The sequence below is a fragment of the Parus major genome, chromosome 4 (assembly GCF_001522545.3).
Source record: "Parus major isolate Abel chromosome 4, Parus_major1.1, whole genome shotgun sequence".
Lineage (NCBI taxonomy): Eukaryota > Metazoa > Chordata > Aves > Passeriformes > Paridae > Parus > Parus major.
In genome coordinates, this window is record NC_031771.1 from 45282426 (window position 1) to 45308076 (window position 25651).

The 25651-nt window shown below is 34.8% G+C and overlaps 1 protein-coding gene across 1 annotated transcript in view; it reads left to right on the plus strand.

Moving 5' to 3' along the window:
* The window catches only part of ATP8A1 (ATPase phospholipid transporting 8A1), a gene marked incomplete at its 5' end in the record, with an annotated part of 94756 nt that overhangs the window by 29866 nt on the left and 39239 nt on the right, over positions 1-25651 (plus strand). The window contains 12 exons of the mRNA XM_015624293.1: positions 151-223; positions 2197-2302; positions 3477-3559; positions 3741-3790; positions 9175-9244; positions 10218-10302; positions 13819-13958; positions 15792-15930; positions 16719-16783; positions 21143-21315; positions 23912-24095; positions 24205-24315. Coding sequence (XP_015479779.1) covers positions 151-223; positions 2197-2302; positions 3477-3559; positions 3741-3790; positions 9175-9244; positions 10218-10302; positions 13819-13958; positions 15792-15930; positions 16719-16783; positions 21143-21315; positions 23912-24095; positions 24205-24315 — 1279 coding nt within the window. The remainder of the gene's footprint in view (positions 1-150; positions 224-2196; positions 2303-3476; positions 3560-3740; positions 3791-9174; positions 9245-10217; positions 10303-13818; positions 13959-15791; positions 15931-16718; positions 16784-21142; positions 21316-23911; positions 24096-24204; positions 24316-25651) is intronic.

Here is a 25651-nt window from a genome sequence, read left to right on the forward strand (position 1 = left end):
GTGAAACAAACGTCTTTTCAATTATTTTTCTCATAGTACATGATTGCAGTCTTTATTGTAGCCTGTAGCCCAAAACTGGTGTTTGTATGATCTATATATAAACTGTTAACATCATGCTAAGAATGATCTCTTTTACTCAATTATTTCCAGGCAAGGCCCACAAAATGGAGAAGAAAAAACATTTAGTGACGTATCATTACTGGAGAATCTTCAAAACAACCACGTAAGTTATATAGAAATAATTATTATTCTTGTGTGAGTTGAAACCTTTGCTTCCAGTAATTCAAAATATTATGTCCTTTGAGGGAAAACAAATAAATTGTGTGGTTTTACAAAATCAGCATGATCTCATGAATGCTTTTTTAATTGTTGCTAATACATGTTCATTAGACACCAATTTTTTTTCTCCCCTGCTTTTTCATTTTGATGCTGTGGTTCAGATGTTAGAGTTTGAAGTAGTCTTGTGTTCTTTCTCTGGGTGTTTTACTGGTACCCCTGCTGTTCAGATGATGTCATGACATCCATTAAAACTTGCAGGATAAGCCAAGTTAACATATATCCTGACATGATTTACCTAGGCTTGGACAGGAGTTTATGCTGCATTGGGTTTATGTGCATGCTTCCATGAGGTTAGATCTTCAGATAGTGATGAAATGAAAGAGGTGCTTTGGAAGCTTATATTTGCTTCAGAGCCAGTACATTTCTCAGGAAATTAACACATTATTTATGATCTGATTAAGAAACAGAACCATCATTACCACTTTCTGCTTTTTGTTTGTACATGAGATTTTTTTCCCTAGTCATAACCAACACCCACTTTAAACAATGTAACTGTTTGCTCTCTTTTTAAGTAAATTGCTCTTTTCTTTGCTTAAATTTTGTCCTTCCAGGAGGCTACTTCCAGTTTATCTGACAGACAGTGAAGCATCTTTTTCTTACAAACAGAATAGTCTTTAATGATAGACAGCTGAGAGCAATTCTTAAGTGTATCTAAGGCAAAGGGGACTCTTATACTTTATACCTGCACAGGTCATCTATATTTGCAATGCTAGTAACAAGAAGATTGGCATAGTTGGAAAGAGGCATCAACTATTACTGCTGTTATTGAAGTGTCCTTGGTGTGCAATTGTTGAATCTTCAAACTTTTCTGGTAGATATGTAGTATTAAGTATATATAATATGAGCGTGTGTGCTATAAAAATGTGTTTGTATACATCTTAAAAATTCAGGTACACATTCAAAGAGAGGTTTTACCACGGTATTTTGGATGTATTCTGAAATGCTTTGGAGAACAATTTGTAATTCAGCTTTCTGAATACGTATTAGAGGATCTGGGGGCCCTAAGTGGAGGAGAATAAGAACCTGCTCCCATTAGTGTCTCTGCACTACAGAATTAAATTAGGTTTTCAGAGATTATTGTGTTTTATAGAGAAATTGTAATGTTAGTCTACTACAAATGTGAAATACTATCAAAATACTATAAGAAATGCTCAGCTGAGGTGGCAGCTGCTTTTACCTCACAAGGAATGCTGGGGTTTCTTTTAAACAGCCATTCAGGAGTCAGTTCATTCGTTTTGCAAATGACAGCTGTAGTAATAAGGTTCTTACCTGTATTTGTCAAGTACAATCAACTATTCTACTTATATGTTTCTTTTCCCCTCTTTTGGCTAAATAATTTTAAATTGTTTCCACTTTTTACACTTTCCTCATTTATCTAAATGTCTTCTTTAAAATCAGTCTGATCTTGCAACACTGTCCATGTGATTTTTGTTTCCTACAGCTTTCTAAAGGTTCTCAAAAAGTGTTGTCAAATAAAGTACTAGACAAAAGTAAAAGAGATTATTTTTTAGTAAAAAAGATAGAACATCCAAAGAGACTTCTGTGAATAGAGTAAAATTCTTTCAATACATCATTCATACTTACCTTCCCCAAAATATTATTTGAACTGTTCTATATTTCTGGTTATCTAATTTTGATTGTTATGATAGCAAATGCCACTAAATTCTATTTTTATAACCAGGATGTAAGTATAGCTGAAAGAAGTTATCCTGCATGCTGAAATTAGTGTGCAGATAGTTTTTAAAGAGGTACCTTTAATTAAATTTTTGTGGGCTATCATTTTCTGTATCTATTATTACATTTTGGTTGTTTATTGCTTAAATGATTAATCACACTCTGACCTCTTTTTTTTCTTAGCCAACTGCACCTATAATATGTGAGTTCTTGACAATGATGGCAGTGTGTCATACAGCAGTTCCAGAAAGAGAAGGTGATAAAATCATATATCAAGCAGCATCTCCAGGTGAGACTCAAAAAACTCAGTGAACAAATTCTATCAACTCCACAAGCAAATTTTATTTAGTTTATTGTTTTTGAAGATACTTCCAAAATTAAAAAAAAAAAAAACCACAAACTTATCCCTCAAAAAATAACTGGTATCAGCTAAAATCAGTTTTGTAAAAAAGATTTAGAATTTTTAAGTTTTTTTTTAGAAAATGCATTTGAATGTCCCATGGACTATGTAAGGGCAAAGAATCAGCAACCACACAGCACTACTTAGGTGTTGTCAGATTGCTGTGGAATTTTAAAGTTCTCAGAAGTAAATAAAAGTCAAATCAGGAGACAAATTGATGCCCTTGCTTATTCTATGTGCCTATTCTGTACTTGGTATCCATGATACTGATTTAAAACAGAGACTGTGTAATCAAAACAGAAATGTCTGTAATAGGATAGAAGTTGTGATAAATTCTGTTAAGGATTGAGAAAAGGTCTGTTTCAAGCCAATTGTGGTTCATAGACAGTTTTTTAATTCAGAAAACGATGAAACAAGGCAGAATGATTAAAATATGCTCAGCTCTGCTGAACTAATGTGTTAGAATTTATGATGTGAAAAATTACCTAAAATGCAGAGGTTCTTCCTTGGCTCCCCACCTTCTAGGTAGCTACCTCTCTGAATCCTGTCCTTCAACAGCTGAAAGACAAGGGCAGAGGCAGTGCCATAAAGTTAACTAGGTCATGGCAGTATTTTACTGGGTATTGCAAGCAAACTCCATTCTGACATCCTGAGCCTCTTGGAGAGCTGATAACTTTTGGAGATGTGATTGCTGGTTTCCTGAATGTAGATGTTGAAGTTTTCTGTTATTTACAGGAATGACTTACCACTCTTCCAAACCAGAATTTAAACAAAAAGCATTGTATATTGTCCAGTGACCCACTGAGAAAGGTACTAACCTAGGTGCTTTGAAGAGGGTGCTCTCATTACTGAGCTGAGAGGTGTGTTCCTTTCAGGGCTTATTTTCTCTGAACTGTAAACTCATTTCATCCATTTTCACAGGAGAAACAAAGAGTTCCAGTGCCACATTTTATCTTAAAATCCATAAAGGAAGTGAAAAGTAGAAAAGCCTGGACTGTGTTGATTAAATCGTGATTAACAGTTTTCTGGTACATTTGTAAAATAATTATTTAACTTGCTGCAGATGAAGGAGCATTGGTCAGAGCAGCCAGGAATCTTCGTTTTGTATTCACTGGAAGAACACCTGACTCAGTAATCATTGAGTCTGTAAGTACATTGGAGTAACATTAGAATTTACTGTATTTGCTTCTGCTTTAGTTTAAATAATCTGAATAACTGCATTATGATACATTTGTATCAACATGTTGCTTGGTTGATTTTGGTTCTTTTGCTTGAGATTTTTTTTCTTAATTCTTACCCTTCTGTTTTGTTGTTTGTTATTCTTCAGTTGGGACAGGAAGAGAGATATGAATTGCTAAATGTCCTGGAATTTACAAGGTAAATTTGTACTTGGTGTCTTTTTGTGAAAATAATTGGACACTTCTCTCAGGGATAAAAATGCTCACACTTTTTATATTTTTACAGGCAAAGTATGCAGGTTGTGTAGCTTGTATCTGTGTAATACATAAACACACTATAGACAAAGCAGAGTACATGATTAAGATTACACTTCCTGGTTTACTGTAAAATGTTTTTGGCAGCTTTTTTTTCTTGTCTACATTGTGACTAATTGTGACTTCCCTTTGCTCAAAGATTTAAAAAACCTTTGATCTCAAAACTTTAAAAATACCTGTGAATAAAAAATATAGGAAAGTACATAAACTTCTAAATGTATTTCTAAAAGCCCTGACACCATATGATTTATTAAAAAGTAAGTGTATTTATCATGACTGATAAAATAAATTTTGCATTTGACCTTAAATATGCTTGTATAATTATGGCTTGTTCAAATACTCTAAACTGAGACTCATTATCTTCTGAGAAGCATCACTACCGTGTTGACCAGTTGGTTTACTTGGGATATAAGTTTATCACATTTTTTCTTTCAGTAAAAATTTTGTTTTAAAATTCTTGAAGTTATAAATGTACCCATAAGAAGTATGGATGCAGTTTGAATTCTTATGTAGTGCTGTTTATATTGTATCTGTGTATGCTGTCTGTGTTCTAAATGTTTGTGTAGGTCTATTGCTTACTTTGGCACAGGATAAGGAAGAGATTTGCATGTAGAGGAAGTTTCTTTTTTTCTTAAAATGATTACTCATAATTGTGCCTGTGGAAAGTGATTGTTGTTTTCCTTCCTGTTGTAGTATAGTTCCCTTGAGCTTAGCTAAAAACAAAACAAAAAAGAAAACCAAAACAATCCAATGCAGGAGAGACAGACTGAAGATGTCTAAGTTGTGTGAAATCAGAGTAGTTGCCTATAGCTATGGTAATAGCAATAAAATGAAGCAATGAAAGATGCAACAGAAAGTACTTTTTATAGTTTTGAATGTCTTTTGATGTCTGTTTGCAATTAATGTTTGTTTTATATATTGTAGAGGACATACATGAATTTTTTAGATTTATGTCATGGTTTAATTTTTCTTGTGGGCATTGCTTGCATTTTTTTTTCTTGTAATTTAGGAAGTATGTAGTACAAAGTGAATTGCTATTTATTTGACTTCTGTAAAAGTTCATACTGTGTTTCTGGAGTAGCAGTGAAGGATTTCTACTTTGTTTCTGGTTTTGATCTTTGTCTTGATTTCATAGATTTTTTTTAAGCTTCTGCTTAGGTCTAAAATTTTAAATTAAACAATGATACTTTATAGAGGTGGGAGAATTGCTTTTAAATCTCAGCCTTTGGAGGTATAAGTTTTTCAGTGGCTACTGATCCCACAATTTTATTAAGTATTCAGTTTTTAAAGATGTTTTTGTTCTTATTCTGCAATATTTAGCTGTGCTTGGAATTGACTTGTTGGAAGCACTAGAGGTCACCCGTGTTCCACAGCAAGAGAAATTTTGGCTCCAAAACAACACTATTTGTATGGGTAGGAGCATGTACTTTTGGAGAAAGTTGTTTTGAATAAACCGTTGAGAGTGTGCAGGTGTTCCAAGTTTTTCCCAGAAAAAATGCAAATGAATTCCTTGCCACTTTCCAGTACAGGCTAGATTAAGACACTTCTGCAATTAGAGTGCAACAGTGTCAACACTTGATAGGACAGTCTTCTGGAGAAGCATTTTACAGAAGCAGAACTTGTAGGAATACGTGGTAGACTTGTCACTTCTGCTATTCTCTTCTTTCAGTGATTACACTTGTGCCTGTGAAAAGAGAAGTAGACTTATACAGCATAGTAATAATACTTTCTTCATAGCAATGAAGTATAACTGTCAGTCTAACTGGCAGGTGAGCATACTGAAAGCATACTGAAGGTACTATAATTTGCTTAAAATTAGCAAATTGTGTCTTAATAACTTGCTGAGTTTACGTAGCCTCCAGTAGATAGTCTGCTCAGATACCACAACTGCTGTGGTACCTTTAGTTCTAGGAAGTGAAGGGTTGTTCAGATTCTCTGCTGTTCAGGCATCCCTGTACTGTTAGGGGAGGAATTGTGCAGTGTTGTGCATGTGCTTGTATTCTGGTGCTGTAACATACAGAAAAACTGCAGCTGTCTCTTGGCAGCCCAAACCAGCTCCTAGGAAATGTGTCTGCAGGGCAGGGGAAAGCAAGGCTCTGTGTCAAAGACCCAGAAGCATGGAAAATCTTAAGTTTGGTTTCATCCCTGTGCTAGCTACATCCACTCTTTTCACCTGTGCCAGTTGTGAAACTGAGTAAGATGCTGAGTGTGTGATTCCTTGTGTCATTAAGGATAAGCAGTGTCCACTATCGGTGCACAAACTGCACATACTGACGTGCATTAACATGTCATTTCTGGCAATGCTACTGAATGAGGGTTTGATTTGTATCTGCTTGTTTTCCTAGAGGAAAGAATTGCATTTTTAGTGACAGAATTAATTTCACTGGCAAGTATTGAGTACATATGTAATTATAATATCTCAATATCTGGAGTATGTGCTATCTATTGATTTAATGACTGATTTCCCTGGGGCATACCTCCACAGCCTAGCAGAAATCATCTGTGATAGTTAGAGTTTAAAGCTTCTTGTCTGAATTCCTGTGTTTTTGATTTACCAATGTAAATGTTAGTGTATTTACCTGTAATTCATACCTTGATTAGTCTCTCATGTGTGATTGATTTCATGAGTAATCCACATTGTCTCAGCTGTTATACTGAGCACGCAGAAGGCATCCTAGAACATTTGAGGCCCTACCTCCTCTCAATCAGAGAGCTCCAGAATACACTGGTTTTGTGAATGAAGACCTGATAATTCTAAAAGTAAAAAAAAAAAATGAGTAGCTGACAGAGGAGGTACCAAAACCTCTGTAGTGGTGTTTTCTGTGGTTGTTTAATCTTAAATCAGATTGTAGAGTAACTGGACCTATCAATTGCATCTCCATGGGAATTACCAGCTATTCTGCCTCTCTGTAACAGCCCAAGGGGTTACCCAGCCTTCAGGTATACACAGATCACAGCAGTGGGTTTGCAGAATTCCATAGCACACAAGGACATAGGGCACTTTTTCCTGCTTTTTGTTTTGGTTTGTTTTGGGGTTTTTTTACAGATTATTAAAAACTACTGTTAGCAAAGGAATGTATACAAACAAACCTTGAGGATTATTTGCTTGGGGCTGGATCTTAAAGAGGCTCCATGTTGAATACAAGCAAGTCATTTGTGCGTGGCACAGACATAAGGGAATGCAGGACAGCACCACATTCAGCAGTGAGGAGATGCTGCTAATTTCTGTATTTCACTTGGGACAGGCAGTAGATGATGGGTGTGTTTTTTTCTTGCAGACCAATTTTTATTTTGCCAGATTTTTGTCAATTCCTAATTTTTTATTATATTTTTTCCCTTTTCTAGGCAAAAAAGTTCTAGTTACAATTTCTTGTTTTGTGCATATTGACGATATCTCAAGATGTGTCCAATTTCTAGGCTTGCAGGCATTTTCTCTGTCACTGTTTCAGCAAAAATCTTCTGTTCAGTATTTTTCCTGTTGTAACCAAGTCATTATGGCTGCTTATACCACTTCTATGGAGAACAAGCAGAACAAAACAGTGGTCTCACACTGTCAGTTATTTGTAGTTGTGCAATTTAGTGGCTTACTGTAGTTCACCAGGAAAAGGAAATAAAACTGTCACAGCCATAAAAAGCCTCATAAAAAGTTAGAAGTCCTTGACAGTAACTCTTGGTCATTAGCTTTATTGCAGTTTCACTAAGAAAGTTCTGTCAGTCAGGCATCAATATCTGTCTGAATAGCTGAAGTTTCAGAATGCTACAGGAAAATATTGGTTATTCTTTGATACATCTTCAGTAGAATAATATGCAGCTCCATGCAGGACTTCAAGGTTACAATCTCCTGGTATTGCAAGACAAGTATAAAAGTGCTGAGTTTTTACTGTCAAGGGCAAATATATCAAATTATTGTTTATACACCCCCTAACCCACTGTAATTCCTCCTCTATTTCTGAATTGAACATTCAGGTAAGTGTAATGAATTCAGGTAGCAGTAGGCTAGATAGTCTTGGCTGGAATCAGTGTGGATCTGAGACTTGCTTTTAATTCAGGCTGTGTTGTCTAAGTAGATTCCCAGCTGGACACTATCTAAAGCTTTTTGGAATTCTACTTATCTGAGGTTTAGAGATGAAATGGAAAAGAAGTTGCAGTAGTTAATGGTTTTGTATGTGCTTTTTGTTCAATATTCATGGTAACAATGTAATTTAATATTGTTGTTCAGAAATTTTTGAACATACACTTGAATACTTGAAGCAAAGTGCACATTCAGGTGGAATTAGAAAATGTTTTCCTGAAGATACCGTTCAGCCCATTACTTCACCTCTGATTATAAATTTCTTTCCTTCACCTATGTCCACATTCCAATTACAGGATGTTTTCCATGGCAGTCTGAACTTCAGGAACCATTCATACAATAATGCTCTTTGGTGATGTATAAATGGGATCCAGTTCCAACAGGAACCAAAATTTTAAAGGACCATTTATTTCCATCTCTATTTCACTGTGAACTGTTGTGTGAGAAATGTTTTGTTCCCTGAACAGTTTCTGTAGATTTATTTATGAAGTTAAAATTTGAAAGACTTATAATATAAATACACATCTTGACAGGATATGATCTTGCACCTAAAGAATGCTTGTTGGCAAACCTCAATGGAAAGAAGACAGAAAGCACACCATGACAGTCTTCTCCATGCTTTCCTCCAATTTCTACCTTAGTTATGATGGCAAAAAATAAAAATAACTTGGATTTTATTAGCACCCGAGAGCCAGAGAGTAGTTAAAATTAGTCCAGCCCCTTTCCAGTTCTTAGCATACTGAAAACTTTGCATAATAAATGCAATTCTGGGACAACAGTAATAGGATTGCAGCACAGTACACAGTGTATGAATGACTGGCTGTCTGGGAAGGAAGAAAAACTGGAACAGTCCATGATACACTACCTCTTTATGATGCTGATGATAAGTAATTTGTGCTTTAAGGTGCTTTTTTGTCATCAGTAGAGAGAATATTTAGATGAAGGTGAAAATTCTTAAAATAATTTTGGTGGGAAAAGGCCTACAGAAGTATTCACAGAAAAATAGCATTCATTTTAATTGTTAGGCACGAAAACTGTTTTCCATCCCAGCCAGCTGAGAACATAATTCAGAATAGATAGCACTGACTTTTTATCCTGTGTGTAATATAAGTTATATAATGATATTATTAGTTAAAATATTGGTAAATGCTTGTATTTATGAACCACTTTATACAGAGAATTTATTTCTCTTTCAGCTCTAGGAAGAGAATGTCAGTGATAATTCGCACACCATCAGGGAAGTTAAGACTCTACTGCAAAGGAGCTGTGAGTTTTATTCTGTTTTCACTGAAACAAAGAATACATGCTACCAGTACAAATACAAAAGCAAAAGATTGTAATAACTGTAGTCAAAACATTTAAAATGTGGGGGAAGGAATGGTGATGTGTTCCTTGCAATTTACATTGTTCTGCTGTGTAGCTGTTCAATGTGATTAACTAGTTAGTGTCTTTTCTTTTGCTACCTACCTATGAAGGTATGACAGATCTGTTCAAACTTTCTTTTGTACTGGACTAATACCTTTATGCTTCCTTCTGTACTCCAAGAAAATGGATGAACATGTATTAATTACTTACTGGAGTAGCTGAGCATGGATTACTAGATAGAGATAGTAATCCATCATAATTGACTAGATGGGAATTTTAACCAACCATTGATATTACGCAGAAGTAAATTTTCCTAAAAGCAGGACCTGTGGAAAGCTATCCTTACCATAATGCATATGGGAATGGCAGAGTTGCTCATTAGTTCTCAGTCTGTATGTCAAGTCAAGTTGGAGGGGAAGGGAGATGAAGTCCAGTTCCAGAATGTTTTAAGAAAAGGAAGTTTGTTGAACACAAGTGTCTATTTTATCATCTCAAGTGAGAGACAAAAACTGCTGTTAATATTCTGTGTATTAAACTGGCTACAAAAAGCAGTTATGAAGCACTAATTTTATTTTGTGAGTGTAATATTAAAAGAGGAAAACAGCATTTTGGCACTTTTCAAAATAAAGGGAAATAACATCAAAAATGTAGAAGGAAAAAAAGCTGCATTATAGCAGAATTTTTAAATTTAGAAAATCTGAGGATTTCAATGTCCTTTTTTAACTTCTGAAATAGGATTGTCTATTAATTTTTGATGCTTAAATAGCACAGTTTTATTGTTCTGCCATTTTCCTACATGATTTGTATTGTTTACCAAAGAAAGAAATCATTTTTCTATTAAAGTTGTTCTGAGCTATATTTATTTGTTTTGTAGGATACTGTAATTTATGACCGTCTTGCTGAAAGTTCAAAATACAAAGAAATCACCTTAAAACATCTAGAGCAGTTTGCTACAGAAGGTGGGTGATATTATTGAATATAAAAATAAATATGAAATTCAGTAACTGCTCAACTTTCTCGTTTTTCAATTTTGTCTTGCTGTAGTGTTTTACTCATGTTAAGTTTGAAAATTACATTTTAGCAATGTCTCCTTAAGTCTTCCTCTTCCTAAGAAATTTCAGTAATTACTTCATGCTTAAAAAAAGCCTGAAAAACAACCCACACACCCACAGAGTACACAGCAGAATCTTTTAACCAAAACATATTTTTCCAGAGAGCAAACACATAGGACATTGTTTCTGTGAAGATCTCATTTCCCATGGTCTCTTTCGTGTCCCATACCCAGTGAATGCTGTAGGGATGGCACACAGGAAGAAGTAGCCAAAGTAAAGATGGTTGGAAATTATTAGCATAGTGCTTTTAAGGTAGCTTTTAGCTGTATTGTTTCTGTCACCAGTCCCAGTAAGGGAGATTGCCAGCGTCCGTACGGTTTGTTTTGGTGTCTGCAGTTTTAATAATCACTTCTACAAAACAGTTGCCAAAGGTGGGGGACCTCTCTCTGAGAGTTTGTGAAGTAGGAATAATAAGCAAAATTTAAAAGACTGTGAAATTAAGATGACTGATACAAGTAGCCAGTTAGTTATTTAATTATAGTGAATTTCATGGTACAGATGTGATGAGAAAAGCAGACTGTAGAAAGGTTTCTGCACAGTTCCTGCTGTTCAATGTTACACCCCCTTAGTATTTCAGGAAAGCATTATAGTGTACTGTGCAGTATCATAGTGTCAATTTATCAATGAGTTGGTAGAGAGGAGTTGGAAACAGAATTAAGAGTTAGGGGAATCTGAACTGCTGAGCTTTTGCCTCATTTTTCTAATACACTGCTACTAGAACATTAAAGTTATCTTTAATGTGTCTTAGGAAATAAACTTACACTGGAAAGTAAATTAAAAAACAATGCATTTTTGTTAACTGATCTCTGGCCAGATATTCTTGTTATCATAAAATGTCATTTTTTTGTCATTGATATGACCTCTAGTTTTTGTCTTTCAGTTCGTCATGTAATTTAGAGTTTCAACTAGTGTATTAAGCAGCCTCAGTCTCTTGGTTCTATCATTGATAGCAGAAGCAAGTCACAGATCTGTTTCTTTTGTTAGTTTTTCATATCAAGATCTCTGCAGGAAACATTTGGTTAGTCTTAAAGAATCTTAAAGTAGTAAAGTTAGAATAAATTATACAATAAAGTTGAAAGCAGAACTGTACCCAAACAAATTTGACCGATGGTACAGCCCAAAGTCTTAAATGCACAGTGGGGTTCTAGAAAGGCTTAACCAGAATTAGTCAAGAAAAGGTTACTTAGGTGTGAAGTTAGTTTGGGTCATAAGGTATATATTTGGTTACAGAAGTAGAGACAAAAATTACAGACAAAATTAGATCACAATCTGCTGTCCTGTGTGAATTGGTGTGAAAATTTCAATCCAGTTCTTAATTACAATTCTCATTAAATCAGTAGTGCAACTCCATAGCAGTTAGATTGCAGTAAATAAATCAACATAAAAGATGAAAACTTCCACCTGTCTTTAGAACCACTGTACATATGATGGGATTAAAAAGTTTGTTCAGTTTTTTTTTTAAAAGTTTATTTTTTGTATCCTTCTTTTCAACAGATTAAAAGATTTACTGTTCAGAAGAGTGAATTTCTAACCTTTTAAAAAGCATAAAATTCAGTCTTTTAAAAAAAATCACATATCTCTGGATTAGATTAAAAAATTGGTATTTATTTTTACTTCAAATTTAAATTGCAGCCAGCTATGTTGTAAAGTTTCTCATGAGTATCCTTTCATGTGGTAGGACAGTATGTCCTTGGCATTTGCTGCCTGCTCTTGGTGTGTTGTTCAAAAATGAAGTGGTTAGCATGGCTGGCATTTATATGTAAGCGTTTATTAAGCTTTAGTGTTAATGCCTGCTTCAATGAATAGAAAAATCCTCTGTAATTTTCCTGTGTTGTTTCAGTCTGTTAAGAACCAGGCTTAATGATATTTTGTTTTCCATATTTTATTTGGAATATTCTTTTAAATCACAATGAGAAGAAGCACATAAAAAACTGAAAAAAAATTAATTAGGCAGTGATTTAAAAAGAGAAAGCAAATACCTTGAAAAAACTATTTTGTGACATTCCATACGCTTGGATTTCTTTTCTTCATTTTATCATCTGCAGAAAATATGTTGAAAGCATTGTGGAAATAGTATCACTGTGAGTGGATAGTAGATTCCTTTCCTCCTCTTCACCTATATTCATTGCTTTGGACCTTGTTAGTATGTTCCTATTATGCAGAAAAAAAGGATGGTTTGGGTTGTTAGCCTTGAGTTTATTCTTCTTAATCTAGAAGTGAGACACTGTGTTTCAAATGCTGTTTAGTCGTCAAAATATCTTCTTACACATGGTTTTTATCCTGAAGATACTAAATTAGTCTAAGGCACATGTATTATTTCATGCCCAACCTCTTATAATTTCAAAATTGCTGCTGGTGCTGAGCTGTATGCTCCAGAATCCTGTGAACAAATAAAGGTTACATTTAACTATCCCTGGCTGTGGTGCTGTTCATCTCCTAGAGCAGAGTGGGAAAGTGACCAAAGGGTAACTACATTTATCCTGCCCACCCCACTTCTGCTGGCCTGCAAACTGTGGGTAGTATATAAAGACTTATGTCAACTTCATTCTCTAGAAATCTGGTAATATGTGAAAATGGGCTGTTAGAAAATTCACACCTAGCTACTTAAATTGAGTGTAAAACATGTGTTGTCAAAAAATAGATATTTCTCAAAATCATGTGGTCTCAAATTCCTGCTGTAATGCTTAATTCATATTTCTGCTGAAGGAAAAAACCTGTTAAAAATATCAACCAACTCAAAGGTTGGTAAGAAAAATTGCCAAATAGTACATAATGATTTTAAGAATTTGGAAGGCTGAAACAATCTGTGAAAAGGGAAAGTTAAATGAGGGGATTCAAAGTTGGCTTCTAGATAATAAATTTCAAACTAGAATTTCATAAGAGTATTGAGGAGGAGTGAAGAGGGCAGTTGTAATATAATGCTAATATATTTTAACTTTACTGCTTTCCAGCATAGCAACATTTAAGTTTATAAATATTTTTCTCAGAAATACAATTCAATTTTACAGTTTTAATGTTTCAATGTACATACTTCTTCAGCAAGTGTTGGGATTTCTTCATGTTTTTTTTGCAGTTTAAGTCAAATCTTACATAAAACTTTATTATTTATTTCCAGTGAAATACATCACCTATATTACATTCAGCTTCTTTGAAACTGTTACTCTGTTGAATAAATTTCTATTTATAGTTCATTTTTGCTTTATGTGTATTTAAAAAGTTCTTCAAGATGTGCAGCAGTAATTTGAAAACCAGGCATAAGCATACATAAAATACAGAATAATTTCAGCTTTCAAAAGGTACTCATTGCAGGCATATCAGGGAAGGGACTAACAAATACTGAATCACTATCTGCTTTCTCTCTAGGCTTAAGAACTCTGTGTTTTGCTGTGGCTGAGATTTCAGAAAGTGATTATCAAGAATGGTTAGATGTCTATCACCGTGCTTCTACAGCTATACAAAACAGAGTACTCAAACTTGAGGAGAGCTATGAACTAATTGAAAAAGTACGTGCAGCTTGATGTGGCTTTCTGTGGTTTGGGTTGGCTGGGGGGAGGGATGAGCAGAAGAATGGGTTCTTAGTTATTGTCCTTATTTTCTATACCATGAAAAGTGAATCACTATTGAGGAATAATGCTTAGATAGAAAAGAAAACTCCAGCAATGTACTTACTGTTGTGTCATGTAGTCCTTGCAGTTTAAATAATCAAAATGAGGGAACAATTAATCAAAGAAAGGTTTTGCTGCAAGTAGCTGCCTTGCTGGAAAGTGCTGATTATGGGTTGAACTACTGGAAAGCCTTTTTTCCGAGTTCTTCTAGTGTATAAAAACCTGTAATAACAGATAAACAGCATCTGCTTCATTATATAATGATCTTGGAACAATGGAGTGATCAAGATTGGAAGGGACTTCAGGAGGTCATCTAGACACAAATCCCTGCTCAAAGCAGGGCTAGTTTTGCTTGCCCAACACTTTGATGAAGTTTTGAGTATCCACAAGGATGGAGTTTTCCCAGCTGCAGCAGGTAATTTTTTTTGATACTCAACTTAGTCTTCTTTCCTTCTTCTGAATTAATTTTTTTATTGCTGCAGAATATGACTGACGCCTCCTTGCTCTTTCACTGTGCAGCATGTGTTTTGGAGGATTGCTCCTCTGCAAGTTTCAGTTAGCAGAAGGAATCTCCCTTAGTCTTATTTTTTTCCCCATGTTAACTCATCCTACTTCTTCAGGTGTTCTTAATATAATTTAGTGGGCTCTTGACCCTAAGCTATTTTTGTGTCCCTGTGTTGGACTTGCTCCATTTTGTCAGCCTCTGTTTCACTGAAGACCTGTAAAGTGAGCTTGTACCCAGATACAGAGTCATAAGAGCAGAGCCTTAAGTTTCTGGCAACACTGCCTCTGGAGTAGCAAAGCATGAGGTTCACACTTCTCTGCCTCAACAGTAAAAAGGTCCCATGACTATTAAATTTATAAGGAAAAGGAGTGCAGGAGACCAATAGTGTTTGAAGTTTTGATACTTAAATTTTGGGGGGGTTATTTTTAGGTTACTCAGAAAGTATAAGATGGATTGATGAGAATGCTTTAAATTCAGAGCATCACTAATCTGTGGTGTTTAATCTATGATAAAGAAGGGTGAGGGAATATAACTTCAATCGCTAGTGAACATTGATGAGGAGTTTATCTGGATATAATAAAAGAGTCTTGAAACTATGTTACTTTTTAGTGCCCTGCTACCTTTACAAATTTGTGTATAAGTTGCACAAGTACTTCCTCAGGATGTAGTATCCTGGCCATGCGGCTGCCAGGATTGCACACTATTAGATGTGTAATGGTGTCTGTAATTTAGCACGTTTTAAAGGTATAGAAATAGGAAATATAAAAATGTCTGTCTTCACAAAAACTCTGTAGATTTGCTCCATAGGAAGCTAAAAATCAAAGCTAAAGTACTAAGATAAATTGACAGGTATTTTGGATTTTTTATACAAAGTGAAGAGAAATCATTAAAATAGAAAAGGTGTGGTATTAGCACTCCTGAAGCCTTCAAATCAGAGAGGAACTCCTCAGGAAATGGCAGCTTTTGCTGAACAAACTACTGAGCTACTGAGTGAAAAATTGATTGAAGTTTGAATGGTCACACTGTGTAGTCTTGTCAAGCCACACAGATATCTAAGCTCATGGAATAAAGCGGAAGTTGTTTATTTGTTGATACCAAATCTGATTAATGAGTTTAGAGAGCATTAATCTTGTCGTGAATATAGAGAGTTAAATAAAATAAATGGAACATCGAAATTTAATTTAAACCAAAAAAACCTGTATGTGTGAAATATTTTATGTTCACAGAATCTTCAGCTGCTTGGAGCAACAGCAATTGAAGATAAGCTACAAGACAAAGTGCCTGAAACCATAGAGACACTCATGAAAGCAGACATAAAAATTTGGATACTTACAGGGGACAAACAAGAGACTGCCATTAATATTGGTATTATGTTTGCATTTATTTGATGTCTTTGTGACAGGTTTAAAAATAATAGCAGTTGATAGAGTAAAATTTCTTCCAGAATGGAAAGTTGTCTTGTAAAAAACAGTAATATTATATGTCACTTCAGAATTTGTCAGTGATGGTCAGTGATAGGGGGAAGATAGGGAATGGTAGATTCTGCCTCTGTTAATATAACAGAGCGAGAAAAAGTATGTTTAATGTTCTTTGCATGTGACCATATCAGTATTTATTGCTGTAGTGTAGATACATGTCCAAAATGAAGCCTTACTTTAGTCATATAAATCCTTTTTATTGGATGTTGTTATTTCCAGTCTTAAAGAACTCTCCACATACACATGATACAGTAGATCTAAGGTTATTTTCCTTAGTACTTTCAAAATTAAGGAAATACATCTAATACAAATATTTCCACTTTACTTTTGACTAGACAGCCTATATCATTAGCACATGCATCCTGTTTAATGCACCAAAGAATAAAAGAAATTAATGAAGAGTTGTATATATGCAAGTTTTGAATACGGCGTATATATACAAGGTGTATACATGCAAGTTGCATTCTGAAAAATTGCAAAGTTCAGGGAGATCTGTTTGTTTTTTTCTGTAACTCTCTTTAAAGCACCTCTGAATAAGGTAGAACAGTTGCAAGTGGCAGCAAGGGAAAGTCCAACTGTTCTGACTTAGTACCTTTTATAAAATGCAGTAGAATTTTATTTTGTCATTTATTTCAGCTTGGGAAATCTTTTTAAAAACAAAATCTTTTCTAACAGGTCATTCTTGTAAACTTTTGAGAAAGAACATGGGGCTAATTGTTATAAATGAAGGCTCTCTTGACGTAAGTAAAATCTTCAATCTTCTTCTCAATTAACGAAACATTATTTTATTGCTTAAAATATCCAGACATCATGGTGAAGATGGTGTAAAAAATAAGTTAGGGTGTCTATTTATCTAGACAGAAAGTATTGCCAAAACCATGGTTTGAGGGGATATTGTTTATGTTTGTTTTGGGGGGTTGCTTTCTTAATTTTAGTGTTCCATGCTTGGAAGACTGTATGGTCTTTGTGACAGAAAGTTACTGAATAACTGGAAAACAGTCTACACCTTCTGAAATCAGTGTAGCTTCTACACAAAGGAACTTCACAACTATGAGTAAATTTTATCCATGCAGGCTCAAAACCAGGAGCTTCACATTATGCAAGCATTCCAAATGAACCGCTTCTAGTGTGATGATTCAAAAGTTCAATAAATATCTATCAAATAATATCTTTTTATAGTAAATTTATATAAATATAGTTTAAGAATAAAAGGTAGTAATTGCAATAACTGCACTGTACTCCCTATTTCAATGTTTTGGGTAAATTACCTTGAAAGTTCTAATAGAGGAGTGGATCAGGTCTCAGGAAATGGAGAAAGGGATGGACTGCTGTGATTGCAGAATGCTGAGACAGTGCAGCTGCAAAGGTGGATCAGTTCCTCTTTTGTTTCTGCATATCAGTAACAGGTGGCAGGAGACTGTGATACCTAGTTGGAGTATTGTCTGTTAGGGAATTTACATGGAATGAAACTTTGGCTTTTGATAGGTTCACTGGAGTTAGGGAGGCTGGCTTTTCTTGGTCTGCGTACTCTTCTGAAAACCACTGAAACCTTGCACTGAGAACGGTGGCATTCAGTGCATGCTTCTTCCCCTTGCTGTTAAAATAATGCTATTTGTCCATTGCATACCAGTGGCTTCTCCTAAAGTGTAGCTTGCTCAAATCTAATCCCTTTATGGACAGGCAGAGTCCCCTGTCACTAAGACACATAAAATAAAAGATTTAACAAAACAAACACCTCATCAATTTGGTCATTGTTGTGACTTCAGCATGCAAGGCAGAGGAAGTTAGAATAAAAAAATATATTTTTTCAGACTGTATCCCAGCTCTGTGAACTGATCTTACAAAGAATATGCTAAAATAAAAGATCCTCTTTTATATGAACAAATACCCTTATTTGTGAAATCATAAGAAAAATACCTCAACCCCAGTCACCTCCTCAGTCTCCAATAGGCATTAGAACTAAAAGTATTTAGGTACCTCAACTCTTTGGAATATTATTTGTTTTGGGGCTCTTGTCTCGTGAACATCTGAGCTTAGCTTCACAAGCAAAATGTGTGTTTTGTTAGTCAGCTGTTCTTACAGTTGTGTACAAGAGCACTGGATTTTATTTCCCTTCATATTAACCTAATGGGCTGCTAAATTTCACTATAGTACTGTTAACCATAGACAGACATCATAACATAGCCTTACTGTTTTACTTGTGAATTTAAACAGGAAATAGAAAATAGTTCGATTACCATCCAGTTTCAGTGAAAAATATTTAATTGAAATATGAAAAATATTTCATAAAGGATATTTTTATGCTACTTTTAATCTGAGGCATGTGATTTAAGCTTAGCGAGTATGCCCACAAAGGAATTGTAACTACGACAATTTTACAATTGGAGTTTTGTTTTGTCTTGGGATATGAGTTTTTTTGTTTTAATATGTAGTATTCTTGGAGCTACCTGATGGCATGTCTGCTTTTGCTAAAATTATGGTCAATTTAAACAAAAGAATTCACCACTAAACAATATCCCCAAGTGCCACATCCACAACTGTTTTGAGTTCTGTGGGTGGTGACTCCACCATTTCCATGGGCAGCCTGCTCCAATGTCTGAGCACCCTTTCAGTAAATAAATTTTTCTTATGTCCAATCTAAACCTCCCTTGGCAAAACTTGAGGCTATGTCCTCTTGTCCTATCACTGGTTTCATGGAAGAGACTGACCCCCATCTCACTACAACCTCCTTTCACACAGCTGTAGAGGGCAATAAGGTCCTCCCTGAGCCTCCTCTTCCCTAGGCTACACAATCCCAGCTCCCTCTTCTGCTCCAGACCCTTCCCCTGCTCCGTTGCCATTCTCTGGACATGTGCTGGCACCTCAGTGTCTTTCTTGTACTGAGAGGCCCAGAACTGAACACAGGACTTGAGGTGTGGCGTCCCCAGTGCTGAGTACAGGGGACATTCACTGCCTTGGTCCTGCTGGCCACACCATTGCTGACACAGGCCAAGATACCATTGGCCTTTTTGGCCACCTGGGCACAGCTGGCTCATGTTCAGCTGGCTGTCACACAGCACCTACAGGTGCTGGTTTTACAGTTCTTACCTAGTAAACAGTACACCCTTCCAAGCCACAATAAGCTAGTTTCTCCAGGAGAATAACTTGAGATACAGCCTCAAAGGCTTTACTGAAGTGCAGGTAGACTACATCCACAGCCTTTCCCTCTGCTATTCGTGTTACCTTGTAGAAGGAGATGAGGTTGATCAAGCAGGATCTGCCTTCCCTAAACCCATGCTGGCTGGGCCTGATCCCCTGGTTGACCAATACATGCCTTGTGATGACGTTCAAGATGGTCTGTTCCATGACCTTCCCTGGTTAACAGCCCTGTAATTCTCCCAGATCCTCCTTCTGGCCCTTTTTGTAGATGGACATCACATTGGCAAACCTCCAGCTGTGTGGGACCTCCAAGGTTAACCAGGACTGATGAAAAATATTTGATGTGGAAGAGTGTGGTGAGCTCTTCCACCAGCTCCCTCACCACCCTCAGGTGGATCCCACTGGGGTCTATACACTTGCATATCTAAGTGGCAGAGATCATTTACTCCTGGATTATGGGGATTTTATTACATAAAAGAAACAGTAGATGAGAGGAATATTACTTCTCATGTGTTGTTTAAACTTTGTTAGAAATTAAGTAGTCCACAGAAATGAGAAAAATTGATACTTCCTTTATGTTGTAATATTTCTTAATTAAAGATGGTCTGGAAAATATTTACAGAAACTGTAATTTTTAATATGTAAATAGTCATTTTAAGGATTTTTTAACACATAATTTTAAACAGTGGAACTTCATTTCTGTCACAATTTCTAGTGGGTGAGAGCCAGGAAACAAGTGCAGAATTCCCTAACAGCATAATTTAATTTTAGATAAACAAACCAATGAATCTTTGGAAGGCCAGTAGAATCAAAATAGTCAAAAACCATTAACAACAACGTGTGGAACTGGGAGGAGTAAGTTGAGTTGAAAATGCAAAGCAGTATTTTTCATTTCAGAGGGTTTTGAGATTTTTGATTTGTTCAGTGTTTTATTCTTAGGTGGTTACACCAAATTTTATGTATGCCTGACATCACTGAAGTGGCACAATTATTTGGTTGGTAAACTTGTTAAAAAATATGGGAACTTTGGAATGTTTGAAATGAAAAATCCTATGTTGTTATAGGATGTCACTAGCTTCCAAAGTCAGTATTTTACAAGCAGAAGAGGGTTTTCTAATCTTCCTTTCTCCTCTAAAATACTTTTTACTTCTGGGCTGTGAAACAGGAAACAGAAGTATGTTGTAGCTCTGTAAAGGTTTTTCAAAAAGAAAGAAGGGCAACAAGGAATATTTTTTGTCCTTCAAGACACTCCATGAGCTGCACTGTAGCTAACTAGGTGTCAGTGACCTTCCCAAAGCAGGCTAGTATATAAATAAATACATATGAATGTATTGTCTACTGAAGTCAATCTGAAGTACTCAGCACTAGATCACAAAATAGTGACTTGTGTAGGAGTGATTTAAATTATCATTAGCAATTGAAAAATACAAAATACGTTCCTTTGTATAACATGTACTTGATGTTACAATTGTTAAATTATGTTAAAATATTAATTTAATGTGATAGAATTATCAGTTATAATGCCTGTACTTACATCAAGAATTGTCTGTGTTTCCTTTTCTCTAAACATTTAGGAACATTTTGCATAATGGCAAATTCTAGTATCTCTATATATGTGAATCATCTTTTGTATTATTATATTAGTTTTCTGTATACCTGTGTCTTTTGGCATTTATGCAGCTATTGTTGCTGTTCAAAGAGCATTAAAAGTTCACCATAACTTATTTTTTTTGGCAGAGTGCAAGAGCAATCCTACAGATCATTTCTAATGTTTCTAATAGTGCAACTATTTGGGTTTCTAATAGTGCAACTATTGCAAATATTCTTTTCCTTTTATAATATTTGATAGCGAACCAAAAGGCAACTTCCTCAAAAACCAAAATTTCTGATCCCACTGAAAAATTTGGATTTAAGAATATTAAGAATTAAAAATAATGAACTCCATTTTTTTTGTACAACAGGGAACAAGAGAGACACTTAGCCATCACTGCAGTACTCTTGGTGATGCTTTAAGGAAGGAAAATGATTTTGCCCTCATCATTGATGGTAAATCTCTGAAGTATGCTTTGACATTTGGAGTAAGACAGTATTTCCTGGATTTGGCTTTGTCATGTAAAGCTGTTATTTGTTGCAGGTAAGCTTTGCATTCTATCTCCATGCTATTTTTATTTGTTTATAAAAATTAAGAAACTAAAGTTATGAAATACAGTCATTCAAGTGAAATATCACTGTAGAGTGCTCTGCAACAGAGAGTACCTGTCAAAGTCAGTCAGATTGTATATTTCCAGAAACATAATTTGTAATCCACTGAGAGTAGTCTCAATAAGGTTGAGACACTAATCTTGACCTTGAATTGATATTACAGTTAACCACAGGTTTTAGCATATCTAGAGTTGTCTGTAGATCTTTGTCCACAGGCTGCTGTTCTGTAAAATGTGGATTACATTGTATAAGAAGTGCATAAAAATGTTAAAGGTACTACTTGGGGTGCTTTTTATAACCTGAAGCTGAAACGCCTTTTTTGATAATTATTATGCCAAATTATTTTGGGATTCTTTTATACAATTAATCTTTTCATCCTTTTCTGTAAATATCAACTATTACAGCTATAAACATCCATTTTTCCATTAAAATAAATCAGATTCATCTGAAAAATGTGTTAGAAATGGAATTATTTTTCTGCTTTGCAAAAGGACGCAGGAAAGGAAGTAATATTGCAGTATCCAAATAATGACCAGGCTTCTAGTCTTTCCATCCCATCTGAAAAGCAATGCCATGCTACCAAGGGATTTTTTAATTAGTGTTTTGTTGTTAAGCTTTGTAGCCATGGTATTTTTTAATTAATGTTTTTGTGGTTAAGCTTTGTAGCCATGCTTCAGCCTGAAACAGTTTGAATTTCAAACTAAGATTTTATTGTCTTTTAAACTGAGAAGTTACTCTGATGAACAATTCATACTCTGTATAAACACTTTCCTAATGGCAGTAGTCTTTCTGACAGATAAGTTGGAGTATTGTGGTTGTTCTACTAGGTTTGAGTTTGCTCAGTACAGTAACAAGCAGGATGCATGTAGAACTGATCCTTTAAAGCTGTACTTCTTTCTTCTCTTTCCTTGATTACAAAATATGTTTTATGCCGTTTGAAGAGATAATTTTTCTTTTTCTGTTGAACTGTGGAACCATTGAGGGGTATTCTGTTCATAAAGCTGTCTTTTAGTGTTTTCATTCTTGCAAAGAAACAAAAAAGTGCAAAATGAAAGTTTCTGTTCTAGTAGTATTCTCTCTGCCATTTCTTCATTTTACACTTCCATAATATACCTAGGTCAGTAGGTTTCAATGCATATCAAGATATATGTCTGACATATTTTGTGGTTACTTAAAATTTGGCTGCAGGTTTAAAACAAATTCTTGCTTGTAACACTCACTGATTTAATGTGAATATTTTTAATAGCCCATGTCTCCAAAAAGTCAATATTCTGCCAAAATACTTGTTTCTGTTAAGTGTTTTGTATTTAGCAACAAAAACTGCATTTCCTTGTTTATGAGATTGAAAATATAAAGTTTAAAATGGCAGTTTTTAATGAAGGTAAATCACTTTGAAAAATTTAAATGTAGATAGATATATAGATATATATATAATCCAGACTAAACAAAATTGTAAGCTCTTTCTTTATCCATATAAAGGCAGTAAACATTTTAAGCTCTCCTCCCTTCTCAAAGTACAAGTTACATCACTTTCTTTTAAGTTTGCAGGCTGTATTGACTTGTGCAGAAGCATTTATTACCAATGGATTCCTCCTAAGACTAGCTGTAGCACAGATGATGCTGACAAATATTCAGTAGACATTTCTCTTAAAAAAAAAAATCTGTATATGTTATTAATTCCAAACAGATGTTTGGCATAAAGACTTTAGCAAACTGAATTCCAACTCCATGTTGGTTTCAGAGAAATATATGCAAGAGGAATGTTAAATGGGTTATTCTGGAGTTAAAATGTACAGCTAAGAGTGAGCAGAATGAATGAAAAATATCTTTTACTGATTTCACCATGAACTTGAGGCAATGACAGTGCCATCTTCCAGCTGACCCTATAAAATGATCTAAAAAGGAATTAAGGCACTGTCCCTGAAAAGTTAGAAAGATGAAAAATAAGTACTCAGGAATCTTCTGTAGAAGCTGGCTGTAGCAAGTCTTGGTACAATTCTCTACAGCAGAGTTCAAATAAAACATGTACCAGAAGATCACAGAAAGATTTTTTTCCTATAGGTGGACCACAGAATTTTTTCAGAAGGGCTGTTGCCCAGAAACTTTCATCCCAGGTTTTCCACTCATCCCATGCAGCTTTTTCAGAAGTCAGATAGTTGTGTGTGTGCTGTGCTGGCCACCAAATAATGTGATTACATAGCCACCTTCATTTTGAAGGCTGTATTATTTTTCATTCTTCTATTTTTTTTAAATACATTTTAAATCAGTTCTCTCTAACACACTTGGTAAGGTGACTTCCTCAATATAGAATCCTCTTTCACCTTTTAAGTAGTCCAAAGTTCAGAAATGTTGTTTTTTATGAATGTGCTTTTAGCAGTTACCTTTGAAGGGCAATACCAAGACCACAACACTAACCAGGATGTTAATTGGTCTAGGTTTATTACCTTTTCACAGAATGTTAAGTATGTTCCAAAAGTGCATTAATTTGAAAGTCCTGATTTAAACCTGACTCTTTCTTTATCCCTTAGGGTATCACCGCTTCAAAAATCTGAAGTTGTAGAAATGGTTAAAAAACAAGTTAAGGTAGTAACTCTAGCGATTGGTGATGGAGCAAATGATGTTAGTATGATACAAACAGCACATGTTGGTGTTGGTATCAGTGGGAATGAAGGTCTACAGGCTGCTAATTCTTCAGACTACTCAATTGCTCAGGTAAATCATTACACTGCAAAATACTACAATAAAATATTTTAAAATAGTGTTAATATTCATGTATGTATATTTTAATTGTATGTTTGTTCATTTTTCATGTGTTTTGCAGTTCAAGTATTTGAAGAACTTGCTGTTGGTTCATGGAGCCTGGAATTATAACAGAGTAGCTAAATGCATCTTGTATTGTTTCTACAAAAATATAGTCCTTTATATTATCGAGGTAATTTTACAGTACATGAAATGCTACTTCTTGAAAGTAATTTCTTAATTTTGAGCTTTTGGTTATTATATATGATTTTGAAGAAGTATTTTAACTGTAAATAAATACCTACTAGTACTGAATCTTAAAATTTTCAATAAACTAATTTATATTTTTTTTACTTTAAAAAACTCAATTGTTTTAAAAATGCACAGTAAATATTAGTACCAAATGTGTTGCTAGTTTATTAAAATGCTGTACATGTAACATCATTGCAGTAATTAAGGAATGCAGTTACAAGTTTGTCGTGAATTTACCCAGAGGTGTGTGCTTCAGCTCTTTGCTGCATTCACGATCTGAAGCCCTCTCGAAGGTCTCTGTTGCACTGCAGGCCGGTTGCTGCTCAGAGCAGTGCCCAGGGATTTTACAGACGGGTTTAGTTCCACTCTTGGGTACCTTTCACTTGCTGAATGGGGTGACTGTGCATCCTCAGGCTCCTGTTAAAGAGCAGGGATACTTTCCTGAAAGTATCTGACCTAGAATTTTCACCTGGGACTGTAAGGAGTAAAATCTTTTGAAAAATACAGTGGTATGAGAGGATTGTGTTGTAATAAATGTACATTTATTGACAGGTATGGTCAGAGCAGAATGTATAATTACAGTTTTTACTATCTTCATGACCATACAGCAACCATAAAATTTTGAACATATTTTTAAATACATTTTTAAAGCTCCTCTTTCCCCTGTCTTTCTTTTCTTCCAACAACTGCTGCATCTTTTATAATCAAATATATATAGTAATTACATTTATAATTGATTCAAACTTTATATTCACAATGAAACTTTGGGTTAAAAATGTGGAAAAAAAATTTAATTTTGGAAAATCTTGACCACAAAATAAATTTTACAGATAGTCTTATGTAATTTAACATTAATGAGGTTAACAGGTACTCTTTAAATTTTCATAGGTTTTTTAAAATGTATTTTCAAATCAGTATCTTAAACTTGAAAACTTAAGTATTCGGTTTTACTGGAAGAAAATGCCTTATTTGTGTTAAACCTGCTGTAAACATTAGATTAATATTTCCAATTTTGATACTTATCTATGTGACCTAACTCATAGTATTTTAAAATACTTTTATCTTGTTTTTATGCACAAAAGTTGTAGCCAAAATAGTGCATTTTTCTTAGCATATTTTTACATTTTCTAAATTTCCTCTTTTTTCTCTCCTTACTGTGTTACTATTGCAAATAGATTTCAATCTGAGTTAGCAGCAGGTTTGTAGCCTGTTACAAGTAGGAAGCTATACAAAAAGCAAGTTCACTAAAGATCCTTTTTTGCTTAGAAGTGGCAGAT